We start from the raw sequence: 12718 nt of genomic DNA on the forward strand, positions 1-12718 counted from the left end.
AAATTACACTGATTTCAATGTAGCACATTACAAATAATCCCCTCTATTTGCAGGAAACACTGATATTCAATGTGACTTTCCAGGCACTATCTGTGCTCTAGGGTGGAAAGCTGACACCTCCATTTTACTATTAAAACCACAAGACAACAAGGCCTTGATCTTGATTACTTTTGGCCTAAAAATAAGAGCCTCTTTAGGTGCCTTAGATTCTAATACCCTTCCAGCTTCCTAGGATGATTAAGGATACATGTGAAACTACTTTAAAGAAGTAAAAAGCAGTAGACAAAGGCGATCAGGAGAGGGACAAGCATAGGGTTGAGGGGCTTGAGTACAGCATCCAAAGTTATAATCAAATGAAATGTTAATACAAGAAAAAAATCGTTTTTTTAAAGAACAAAACCTTATACCATTCTTTCAACTTTTCTGCACATTTTTTTTTTCAAAATATAAATTTGGGGAGGGAAAAAATCTACCCCCTAAATTTTAAACCTCTCATTTCATGGGCCAGCAAACTATGACCAGAGGGCTTCTGTACTTACACTAGAACACAGTAACATTTGCTGGTTCATGCACTATCTGCCATGGGTGCTTTGTGCTATAGTGCCAGAGTACTTGTGACAGACCGTATGTCTTTCAACAACTAGATTATTTACTATCTGGTTCTCAACAGTTCCTGACCCCTGATTTATTTAACTGTGGACCACTATTAGCAATCTCTTAATATGTATGCCAATAATAGTTGGCTATCCCTTATGCTTGGTTCACCTGTTTAAAAAGGAAAGAAACAAAGCATCCAAGGGAAGTACATTTAACTTTTATTACTTTTTAAAAATCCAACTTCAGATAAATTAACAGACTAGATTAGAACCTCAATTGTATTTGACACATTATATACTGGATTGCTATGACTAAAGAGCCGGCTGGAATATGGCCTACACAAACAAAGGGTGTATACAAAATGGAAGTGATCATCGGGCAAAAACTGTTTCCTTCCAATTCTGTCGATTGTCCATGCTCTGTGGGGATTTATAGGTTCAAGTTTAACACAGATGAAAAGCCCAAGTGGGACTGCTTTTCCAAGAATGCTCTGTTGTACTTCCAACAGAATTCCATATATTTTTCTTCCTTGCCTTAAGCTCTTAATAACCTTTATAACTCTCAAATAACCTAAACTGATGAACTAGGGTAAACACACACTACACTTAGTCAGTTACTGTGAACCTAGTTCACTAACACTTCAAGCTGGTTTCACGTTTCTTTGTTGCCATTTTCTAACAGTGAAATAAGAACTTAATTTTATTTTTGTCTTTGTACATTTCTATCTGCAGCTCTAAGAATGTAAAATCAGATACCTTTTAGGGAATGCTCAAAGGAGAGACCTAGAGTTATTACTCATACTGAATTTAAATCTTACAAAATTTTTGCAGGTATAATGTTAACTCTGATCTCTCCTATCTGCAAACCTAATCTATTTCTGTACACATTTCCAAACAATCTTCCTAAATTTCTCCACTTCTCTGATCAACTCCTTGATTATTAAAACAGTTTAATTACAGAACTTTAATGATTTTTTTATACAATTAATGAGTATTTGTTTTCATACAGCACTACTCCTATTTATTGTACTCTCCAGTAAATCAACAGAATGAAGTATTAAGACACACTGAAATCTAAACTTAAAACGCAGATGGAATTGCAGTGTATAGATTTTTACGAATAGGCCTTTCCCCCCTAGATTTCATATACAGAAGCCCTTCAGTATGTAGCTTTTCCTGAACAAGTTACATTAATATGCTGTATCTTTTTACATTTGTAAAAATTCAGGATGCTTTAAAATATTTATTTGCAAGACATTTGGCATATGGTGGTTAGTAAACATTTAGGAAACAAAAGCTCTATCAAAATAATATATTTTGTGGATAAATCCTAAATAAAGTGGCTTTTGGAAGAACTGGAATTTGCAGCAACCACCTTTATAAAGAAGTCTATCCACTCTCAGAGGAAAACACCCAAGTATACCATTCACTAGGTTCAGACATCACCACAAATATAATGAATTTTAAGAGTATGGGGTTTGATTATGGGCAAACCCAGTACAATCTAGGAGCCCAACATGGTATATACTGAAGAAAACTTTACCACCCTCCCGCTGTTACAGTTCTACTTTATCCTGCCCTTGGACGAGAAGATATGTAAAGCCATGTCAACTACTAATGTAGTCAAATTTCAGGAGAAGCATGCTTAAAGAGAAAGTTTACCCTTAGTTTTTGACAGTGTCCAAAGTGTCAGTTGAGCCAATAATGTTAGCAAATTGAAGACAGATATATGCAGCATTGATGGAGTAGAAAAACCCCACCTTTCAATTAACTTAAATAATATTCTGCTTTATTCTACAACTGAGAGCTAGGGAGCTAAACCATTTGTGAACTACATCTTTTTCAAGACTCACACATATATATTTACCCTCTATAAAGCCACAAACCAATACAAATCCTTTTCTAAAGGACTTTTCAAGGTGATTTAATGTTAATGTTCTTAATGTATATGAAAGTTAGAAAATCATTTTTCAGATTCTAAAGAACTTCAAATACAGCTCAACTTGGTAGAGTTGGTGCACCTGAAAGTAGCTAAACATATTCTTAACCTTACATCTTACCTGCAAGAATCATATCATGAAAAATAAACTGCATTTTGATTAAGACAAAAGTTTGCTGTTCAATTTACACTCCATCAGACAACGTGTTCTTATGCTAAAAGTGCTCTAACATGTTAAAAAGTTACACGATATAAGTAATTAAATATTGACTTTTAGTTTCTTTTCTTACAAGATCATAAAGGCAGTTGAGAAGACAAAGTGGAAGAGCCAGTGGATTACATTTAATATCACATTCTGTCTTGAAAAAGAAGTTCTACCTACAGTTTCTTTCTGTTCATTCACATCAAACACACTTGAGAGGTGAGAAATCTAACTTGTCACTTTTCATAGGTCTCATATGCCACAACATAGGATATGAAGTCCATTACTTTATAGAAATATATTTTTGTAATGAAAACATCTAATGTAATTATTATTGGCATGATTTTCACATTAAGGTTTAATACAACTGGTTTGAGACTTTCTAAAAATATCAATATACAGTATTGTTTTAGGTGGTCATTTGCATAGCAAACCATTAAACTAGAAACTCAGTGGTTCTAGGAAAACTTTACATTATGGATAGTTCCAGGAAAAATGTATTCAAAATTAAAATCTCTTAGAAAACTGTAATCTAAATTTGTTCACCCAACAGTAAGCTAACCACTTGTTCCTCACCCCACTTTATATGGTACACCAATCTAACGGATTTTGTGCCACAATTTCATTCAAAGGGCTTTTCATAATCTATGATGTAGGACAGTTTGGGGATTTTAAAGTGTGGGTCCACTGTATTAGAAAGGAATACTTTGTAGTTTATTAAAAAATAACTGGCATTAAGTAATAGTGCCTTTTGAACAGGTATCTTTCAAATTGCAAACACATCTATTTCCACAAAACAATTTGGTCAGGAAATTTTATTTGAACATTCTAAAGCAGTAATGCTTTAGATGTTACTTTAGTGTCCCAGACAGGATTAACAAAATTAAATGTTTCTAAATTACAAATTTAGCTCCTGTAGGAGTCTCAGAAAAGAAATAGAAGAAAACAACCCCCCTCCCAAAAGAAGTATGACACACACATTTTGAAGAAACCCCAATGTTTCATGCAATGGTAGGCAAGATGTAAAAAGCCACCCAAATTCACACATTTCTACACCAATCATCATCAGAAAAAAGTACTCCGTAGTCCATCTGTACATCCAAATGCATCTGGGAATCTACACCTACGTTACATTATTTAATGTTATATACATTTATTACCCACCCCCCTTGCTTTTAATAATTTCTTATGTAAAGCCTTCATTCAAACTCAAAAAAGATGTAAGACTAACCTGGGGGGGAAAAAGATAATCACTTTAGACATTCAGTTAAAATGCAGTTTATCTAAATCTCAAAATGTTTAATAAAAACAAATTATCTTCTCCATTTAACACTTTGCTTTCTAACTGTACAGTAAATTGCATTGTAGAGAGTACACCTCTTATCTTCAGACTGTATCTTCTTTGGATGGAATTAAAATGTGACTGGACAATTTCAAGATAAATAAATGGGAAGTTGGTCCAACTAAGATGACGGCAGATATATTACATGCAGAATTTAACATTTTAAAATTCTTTAAAAAAAAAAAAAAAAAAAAGGATGCAGTTGGAGGGGAAAAAAACCTATAGCAGGTCAAAAAGAGAATCCAGATTCGATATATAAAAATGTCCCACAATAGGTTGATGATGGCAGTAAAAATAAGAGAAAAAAAGTAATCTTTCTGGAACATCATTTTTCAATAACGTAGAAACACTAAGTGCCAGGAAGATTTCTACTCATGTAATTTTAGCATCCAAGTTTCCCTCTATTTATTTTATTGGAACAAATGCTTTAAATAAACTATTTGTCCTCTTCACTGAAGAGAGCTGGTCTATTTCATCTTTAATGAGCTAGTTTTTGGGAAGATTAGCCATGTACTGTAGTAATGCCTACTGCATAAAATCCAAGCATTTGCTGTGAACAGTTGGAGAAAGCAGTCAGTACGAACCTAGGATCAATGGAAATAGATGTTACTTTAAGCCATCCACGAAAGAGACCCACAAAGTACCCAGTGTTAAGCCCACATCTCTTCTTGCGCTTTTTTGCTGTGCAAGTTCCACCCCTATGAAGAGCAATTGATCCAAAGTTCCAGGTTTTCTTGGGTCTCTAGTCAATTTTCACATTAGTATAGATTTTTCGGACAAAGGCACTTGTTCCCATGTAACCAATTGCTCCTGCAAAAAGATAAAATAAGATGTTTAGAAACAAGTATGGAGCAGTATTCATCATTTACAAACACTACATCATTTACAAATATTAAACATTATTCTTTTTAAGATAATGTCTTTGTTAGCATTCTCTTTGAACTTACTGAATTTTTTATCATTTGCTTTGCAAAGTATTTGTTACCATCAGATACCAAGTCTGAACTAATGTGATTTTTTTATCAAATAGCAATTATTGCTTGTATAATCAGTAACTATGAAACTGATACATCACATAAAACCAAGAATAATTTGAGAATGATAAAAATGTGTTAAATGAAAAAAACACCTTATTTGATTTATGAATATACTATCAGGTCATTAAAACAAGATCAATATATGTTCCAAAACCTTATGGGTAGGTCAGCAAGAAGTGAACAAGGATACTCTGAGGGAGGACCACAGAACCATGGCCCAATGGTTTCTGCAGCTCTAGAGAAGAGGTACTTTCTAATACCTTTTTTATGTTTATGTTTAAGCTGTATATCTGGTAGAAAGAATGACGTATTTGAGGGAAGGGACAAGAGAGACAACTAAGTAGATCAGTAGTTTTGAAATGCTGTGTTTGAAAAATTATCCTCAAGTGGGGCTCAAAACTCCAGCAGGCAGGGATATTTGTCATTTTATTAATGAAGTATCTATATCCCATGTCCAACATAGTGCCCGGTACATGAAAAAAAAGTACTCAATAAATATTTGTTGAATGAATGAACATACTGGATAGTTCCTTACTACAAATACTTGAGGTTCTCTAAAATACAACAGTTGGTCAGTGAACTGTCAGAGAAAATCCTCTACTAAATTTAGGAGTTCACCATCTAGTCCAATTTTCTTAAAAAGTTTTAAAGTAAACCGTCCACAAGTTAAAAATGGTACACACACACACATGCACCTAACTGGTCACTTTTGAATGAACTTTTATTTACCCAACTGGTGAATGAAAGGAAAGAAACAAACGTGTATCTACCCTGCATTTACTATACATGACCTGTAACCTCAAGGTAACCAAATGGCTGATGAAAGGCAGGCTTCCCTTATAGAAGTATCCCAGCTGATAAATATAAGAGGAACAACAGAATTAGATTATTATAACCACTAATGAATTATTTTAGTTAGGCAATAACTGTCAATGATAGTTATGATAGGGATGATAAAGATAGGGATGATAAAGATTAAAGCTCTAACTAGTACTTTACAGGAAGTATAGGTTGGGGGAAGCTCATGGAAAAACATTAAATGACACCTCACAGATAAAACCAGCAGGGATATAACCAGAATATGGAAAACTCAATAAAAAAAATTTTAAATTAGTTTTAAAAATAAATAGCAAGAGTAAAGGAACATATATAGGTCAGAAGAGCCACGAGACATTTTAACCAAGCAATGAATGAACCTTAACCTTTATCATCCCTAGGTACTTGGTCCAAGAATACTTAGGAGATGGTTTGCAAACTTTCATTAGGGGGTACCTAGTGTCTGGGTCTCTATGTGTGAGAATCATGATGCAAACAGAATTAAGAGGGACAGGTTGGGTAAATCTGAATACTCACTGAATATTTTGTCATATTAAGAAATTATGCTTATCTCTGAGAAAGCGATATACTGAAATATTTATAGCTAAAATGACATAAAACCTGAGATTAATATCAGAATAAAGGAGTGCAATGGGGGATACAAATAAAACAGGACTGGCTATCAGTCAGTAATTACTGATACTGGGTGTTGGGTACATGGGGTCTCACTGTATATATTACTGTTCTTCTTTTTCTATGTTTGAAAAATTTCCCATAATTAAATATTAAAAATACAAAAAGTCCACCAAAATGACAATGTAAACCTACTTCCAATTACTTTTGCAATGACACATTATTTCTTTTATAATATGAAATAATGATATTACACTTTAAAATACTGATAATGCATTTAAAAATAGTTATAATAAAATTCTTAACAAGTTAAGATAAAATCATTCAATTTAAAAAAATAAATCTGGATACTTAGAACATAAAAATGTCTATAAAAATTTAACTACCATCAAAAACTTAACTGGTAAAATAAAACACAAATTCAATAACCAAATCTAATTTTCTAAACGTATAAAATATTGTTCCCCTTTGTGCAGAGATAGGCTTAAAATCAAAACAGTATCAACCTGGAGAATCATTTTCCCTAATCTTATGAGTATCTCAAGAATAAACTCATAAAAGTATAATTTTATAAAAAGTTATTATAAATGATTTTGAATAAGCCCTCTAGAAAGGCAAATGTCTTAGGAATAACAGAGATGCACTTTTAATTTCCTTAAAATAGAAATGCTATGCTCATAATATACAGACTATAACAATCTAAACATTTAATAACTTAATGTCATTTCTTTTTGCTATGTTTTTAAAAATCAATACATAGCTTTCTTTTAATTACTGACTTAAATACTATAGCAACATATATTGATGGGTATGGATAATTTTTGTATGATGATGATCAGTTCCAGTCTAAACAGTATCTCCACCCCCTCATTCAGCAAGCAATTAGCTCCAAAGGCATACAAATCCATTCCAGAATGAATGCTGGGGGTCTGTCAACCTAATTTTTTTTTTTTTTTTTTTTTTTTTTGGTACCAGGGACTGAACCTAGGGGTGATTTACCACTGAGCCACATCCCCAGCTCTTTTTTATATTTTATTTAGATACAGAGTCTAGCTGAGTTGCTTAGGGTCTCACTAAGTTGCTGCAGCTAGCTTTGAACTCAAGATCCCCTGCCTCAGCCTCCCAAGCTGCTGGAATTGTAGGCTTGCGCCACTATGCCCTACACACTGTCAACCTAATTTGTATGTGCGTGATCACATACACAGTGGGTATGAAATGAACACTCTTCTGATGGACGAATGCAGCATCTTGGTACCCCAAAATGTGCGAAATGTCATACCAGGACCTAGCTTTTAATAAGATTAATATCCCTTATCCATTGGCCACTCTATAGTTAAAGGTGGATCTATTAAAAAAGAAAGAAAAAGTCAATGGCAAGTAACAGAAAAAGAAAGGGAGTCTGGATATATTTCTACAGTGATTAGTCCTTAGGACTAACATCATTCCTATGAGGTAACCAAGGAATCAATCTCACTTATTGAATAGAAAAGAGCGACGCAGAAAAAAGTGAGTTACTTAAGCGTTTCACATTGAGTACCTCTGCCTGAACTTAAGTGTCATGAAATTGCTCTGAGGTGATACCATAAGGCACAAAGCCCATAGGGATCACAGACAGACATGATGCCAGAGCAGAAGGAAGCCTGAGGACTTTTAGCCCTCATCAGTTTCCTACAGCAGCCGCCGTTCACCGAGTAGCCACCATGGACCCAAGGTTCACCCATACTCAACCACTGACAATTCCAGAAAGGTAGGCTTTATTTCTACTTTGCAAATGAGAAAAGGTAAGGAAGAACAGTTAAAAAGCATGGCTGTTAAGTGGGGATAACAGGATTCATATCCAGGGCTGACTGACCCCAGAAGCCTCAGCTCTTCCCACTCCTCACCATGTCTCTCCTGCATAACTGGCTCTCTCTTACCACCTACTAACAGTCCAGGCACTACCTCTGGTACTTTCTGCACATGACGCTATTCCTCTCAACCACTCTGAAAGATGCTCATTTCACAGATGAGAATGAGCCTTAGGTTAATGTCGTTTCATGACCACAAAAAAGGTGAGTAGCAGCATGGAGATCTCATTCAGGTCTTTTGGACTTTCAAGTTCATGCCCTTTCCATTTAACATGCTGCTTCCAAAAGTTCCTTATTTTCTAGGTATTTCACACATGCTTGGACTGTATCATATGGTGACAACTATCCTTCCTTTTGATGGAAGACTGTGGTAGACCCATGAAACAAGTAGGATTATTCTCATTTTACAGAGGCTTGGAAAGCTAGGGGGACCAGATCAAGGTGCAGAACACATATGTGGCACAGTCATAAGTGAGGCTCAGTCTGCAGACACCCACGTATGTACTCACAGTCAATACACCACGCTGCCTTCAACACACTGCTATCTCTATCAACAGTATGAGGAATTTCCAAACAGAAATCATCAGGTAAACACCTTAACCCACCTACACATGATGTCTTCCATGAACCAAAACTTTAAAAATTCCAATTCTTAACATGAATAAGAAATTAACTGTAGTATGGAATTAATCTGTAATATACAAAATTATTAAAAATTTCTCTGAAAACAGAAAGTAAGGTGATAAAGGTTTGGAGTAAGAGTTGAAAGGACTGAAGGTCATTTATTTTGGTGTCCTCATAAAGCAATACAATTTTTTAATTTCTAATTACTATATTTTTCTGATTTTGAGCACTCAAACATTTACTCATGATGTTCTAAGAATTTCAAAACTTACCACACATTATTCCCAAGGCTGTGCTAAATACCGCCATATATCCAAAGTAAAATGACGTTTGAAATAAGCCATACATCCTGCAATAAAACAAAATAACTATATATAGTATATATGTTTTTGCTTTCAACATAAGGTCTTATGCCTTAGTTTTCTAAATGAAAAAAAATGAGAAAATGTCTCCACTTACTTTGTTTTGAAAAAATAGTAGTAAAAGGAATACATGTAAACATAGATTGCAGTTGATGCAGCAGAGAGAAAACTTGTCCATTGCCTGGAGAAAGAACAGAGAACACTTTTGAATGAATGACACTAAAGCAAGAATTTTAAAGCAAAGAATTTTATTTTACAAAAACCCTTAAAATTCTGTATGTTAAAAAACAAATGTTTGCACATGGTGTCAACAAGGAGAGAACCTAAAAATTAAAGGAGATCCTCAAATTTCTCACTTTCCCTATTGTAAGTGACACGAAATAAAGCATTTCCTTTTTCACACTTAATGCTACTCATGTTAAAAATGAAAAGATGCTTCCTCATAAAACCCCTTCCATATTAAGCACTTAGTAAAAATATTTCTTCTCTAACATTAGCACAAAAAACTCCGATTGATACTATTTTTCCTCTAAAATATTCTTAATTTTTATAACAAAAAAAATTCCTATGCTATCTTAAGTACAGCGTTTTTATCCAGATCTTCTCCTCTGCTTGATACACTTCAAAGTCAATCTCATTGTAAAATATGATCCTTAGAGTTTCTGCTCACAATTAAGTACTTACCACCTATAATCCTCTGCATTTAGCAAGAAGTATGTGCACACAATGGTCACACAGACGGTCACAATGCACAGGATGACCAGCACCAGCATCATGAAGCCATAGACATAATAGATCTTATATGCCCAGAAAGACGTGAAGATGAAATACCTAAGAAAATGCAATATAGACACAGGTTTTCCGTCTTCATTCTTGAAGCTAACTCTGCTCTCTCACATCTTAGTTCTCATTTTCACCTCATTTAAATATCAATATTTTTCTTTCAGTAACTTCCAACAGCTTCCCTTACCCTTTCTCATCTATTAAATCCTTAAAAATTATCTTAAAAATATTTTCTTATAGTTTTTCAAGATTCTTCAATAAGGTATTTGTCTCTAGGAAAACTGAATAAATAAGAAGCTTAAAGGAGTAAAATGTGGAAAAGAACAAATGAAAACAGCAAGAAATATATACTAGTAAAATGAAGTCAATTCTTTCATTTGCCTGTAGATACAACAGTATCCAAGCAATGTATTTTATATTTTATAAAACACCCTTTCAAACAGAAAAATAAGTTTGATAGAGTAATAGTATGTAAGATTAGGAAAAGAAAGTCCAAAGATCTACCCTGTCTTTGGAGGACAGTGAGGGAAAGGGCAGAAAGATTTTTCATTAGAACAAAAGACTTTTTCTATTTTATCTCTAAATCTATTACTCAAATCATCACTACATCAGAACAGGGTCTTTTAGCTTCTTCTCTTCTGTTTGTTGGTTAATTTGTTGGTCATTCATTCTTTCAACCCTACCACAAAACAACTAGAAAGCAGGAAGAATAGCACTGTGAAGACACCTCCACCCTCAGGGAGATTCCTGGTTAATGGGGAAACAGGGCAATCATGATCCACTGTGATATGCACTATCCCTGGTTTCAGTTGGGTGGGCACTGGGGGAGTCAGTACGAATATTTGGACAGGGCATGCGTGGAGTGGGGAAAGCCAGAATGATCTACATGTAGGAAAAGCACAACAACAAAGGCAGAGGGGTTTTAGAAATAAAGGAATCCCCTATACTTTGAAAAACTCAAAGAATTCAGTATAGCTAGGATTTTAAATGAAGGGGCAAAAGCTAAGAGAATAAACAAGACCAGTTCTTGTATTATGAAGGCCATGCTATTGAGTTGGGACCTCATCTCAATAAAAATGAAAAGTTTTTAACAAAGAAGTACATGAACAGACTGACAGGTTAAAAAGATCACTTGGCTATGAGAGAAGAATGAGTGTGAGGGTGTTCAAAACAGAGGCAACTTTAAAGAAAGAACAGAGAAGCTATCTAATGGAACAGAGTGCCTGGAAAGCAGAAAGTTACATGATCAAGAAGTACTGGTGACAGGGGCAGGAGGGAAACAATGGAGAGGTCAAGTCAAAGTGAGAACGCAAAGCAGTATCAGACTGGAAGTACAGAAGTAGTTCCTAAACTTGTGCCATGAAACCATAAGTTAGTGACACACAGTCTAGTTTCCCTATAAGGTACTAACTAATGCTTGGTATACTCACAGCCGATAGCTGACAACCATTTGTATTTAGTTGTACTCATTCGTATCATTAGGTAATGTTATGATTTGGAACTTAAAAATTCCCCAAAAGCCACATGTTGATGACTTAGTTGTCACCCTGTAGTGCTATGAAATCTTTAGGAAGTGGGGCCAAGTGAAAGAAGTTAGGTTACTGGGGATATGCCCTTAAAGGGGACAGTGGAACCCCAGTCCCTTCCTCTTTCTCTCTCTCTGCTTCCTGGCTACCATGGAATAAAGAGGTTTCTTCTGCCATGCGCTTAGGAAGCAAGGGGGCCAAGAAACTGTGGACTGAAACCTCTGACACCTTGAGCTTTAGCTCCTAATAAGAACATTCATCTCAGGCATTTATCACAGTGATGGAATGCTGACTAACAGAGACAATTTACTTAAATATTACATGAACCAATAAACAGTAGAGCAAAAATAAAGGATGTGTTGTTGCTATGAAAAGTGTGTTGAATGCCTTGGGAAGATTTAATAAGGTGAGCTGCTTTAAAAAAAGCTATAAAATTAAGTATGGGTGAGATGGCTACAAAAGACTTGGGGACAGGGCGGGGGTTTAGCTCAGTGGCAGAGCACTTGCCTAACGTGTGAGGCATTAGGTTCAATCCTCAGCACCACATAAAAATAATAAAACAAAGGTATTGTGTCCACCTACAAAAAAATACATATATAAAAAGACTGTGGGACATAATGGACAAATCTAGGATTCTGTACTTAGAATGCTTCACATGGTTCTTTATGTTCTTGCCCTAAGACTCAAAAAGACAGAAGTTGTATTATAAATGTCAAAGAAAAAAATGGTTGAAATTGCAATCAATAGAAAAGAATCAAAGTAAGATCTTGGTTCTATATATTTTAAAAAAAAATTCAATGGACAGGTGTATATTTAGTTATTTTAAAATAAAATATTATATATGTATCATTTTTTATGTCTCTTACATGAACCAACCTTTTTAATTAACCAACTACCAAACCAAATCATATCTGTTACGGAGTTTTCTATTTTACTAGAGAGACTCAGAGGCATGTGGAAACCTGTAAGAGTATTTGGAGTTGTTACCAAGATGGAATTCAGTGGGTTAGC

General features: G+C 34.7%; 1 protein-coding gene across 1 annotated transcript in view; it reads right to left on the reverse strand.

Moving 5' to 3' along the window:
• Positions 1-792: 792 nt before the first annotated feature.
• The window catches only part of Tm9sf3 (transmembrane 9 superfamily member 3), a 64956-nt gene continuing 53030 nt past the window's right edge, over positions 793-12718 (reverse strand). Inside the window, exons 12-15 of the mRNA XM_047552354.1 lie at positions 10083-10229; positions 9496-9579; positions 9309-9385; positions 793-4889 (exon numbers count right to left, since the gene is read on the reverse strand). Of these exons, the coding sequence (XP_047408310.1) occupies positions 4822-4889; positions 9309-9385; positions 9496-9579; positions 10083-10229 (376 nt within the window). The 3' untranslated portion in view covers positions 793-4821. The remainder of the gene's footprint in view (positions 4890-9308; positions 9386-9495; positions 9580-10082; positions 10230-12718) is intronic.

The sequence above is a fragment of the Sciurus carolinensis genome, chromosome 5 (assembly GCF_902686445.1).
Source record: "Sciurus carolinensis chromosome 5, mSciCar1.2, whole genome shotgun sequence".
Classification (NCBI taxonomy): domain Eukaryota; kingdom Metazoa; phylum Chordata; class Mammalia; order Rodentia; family Sciuridae; genus Sciurus; species Sciurus carolinensis.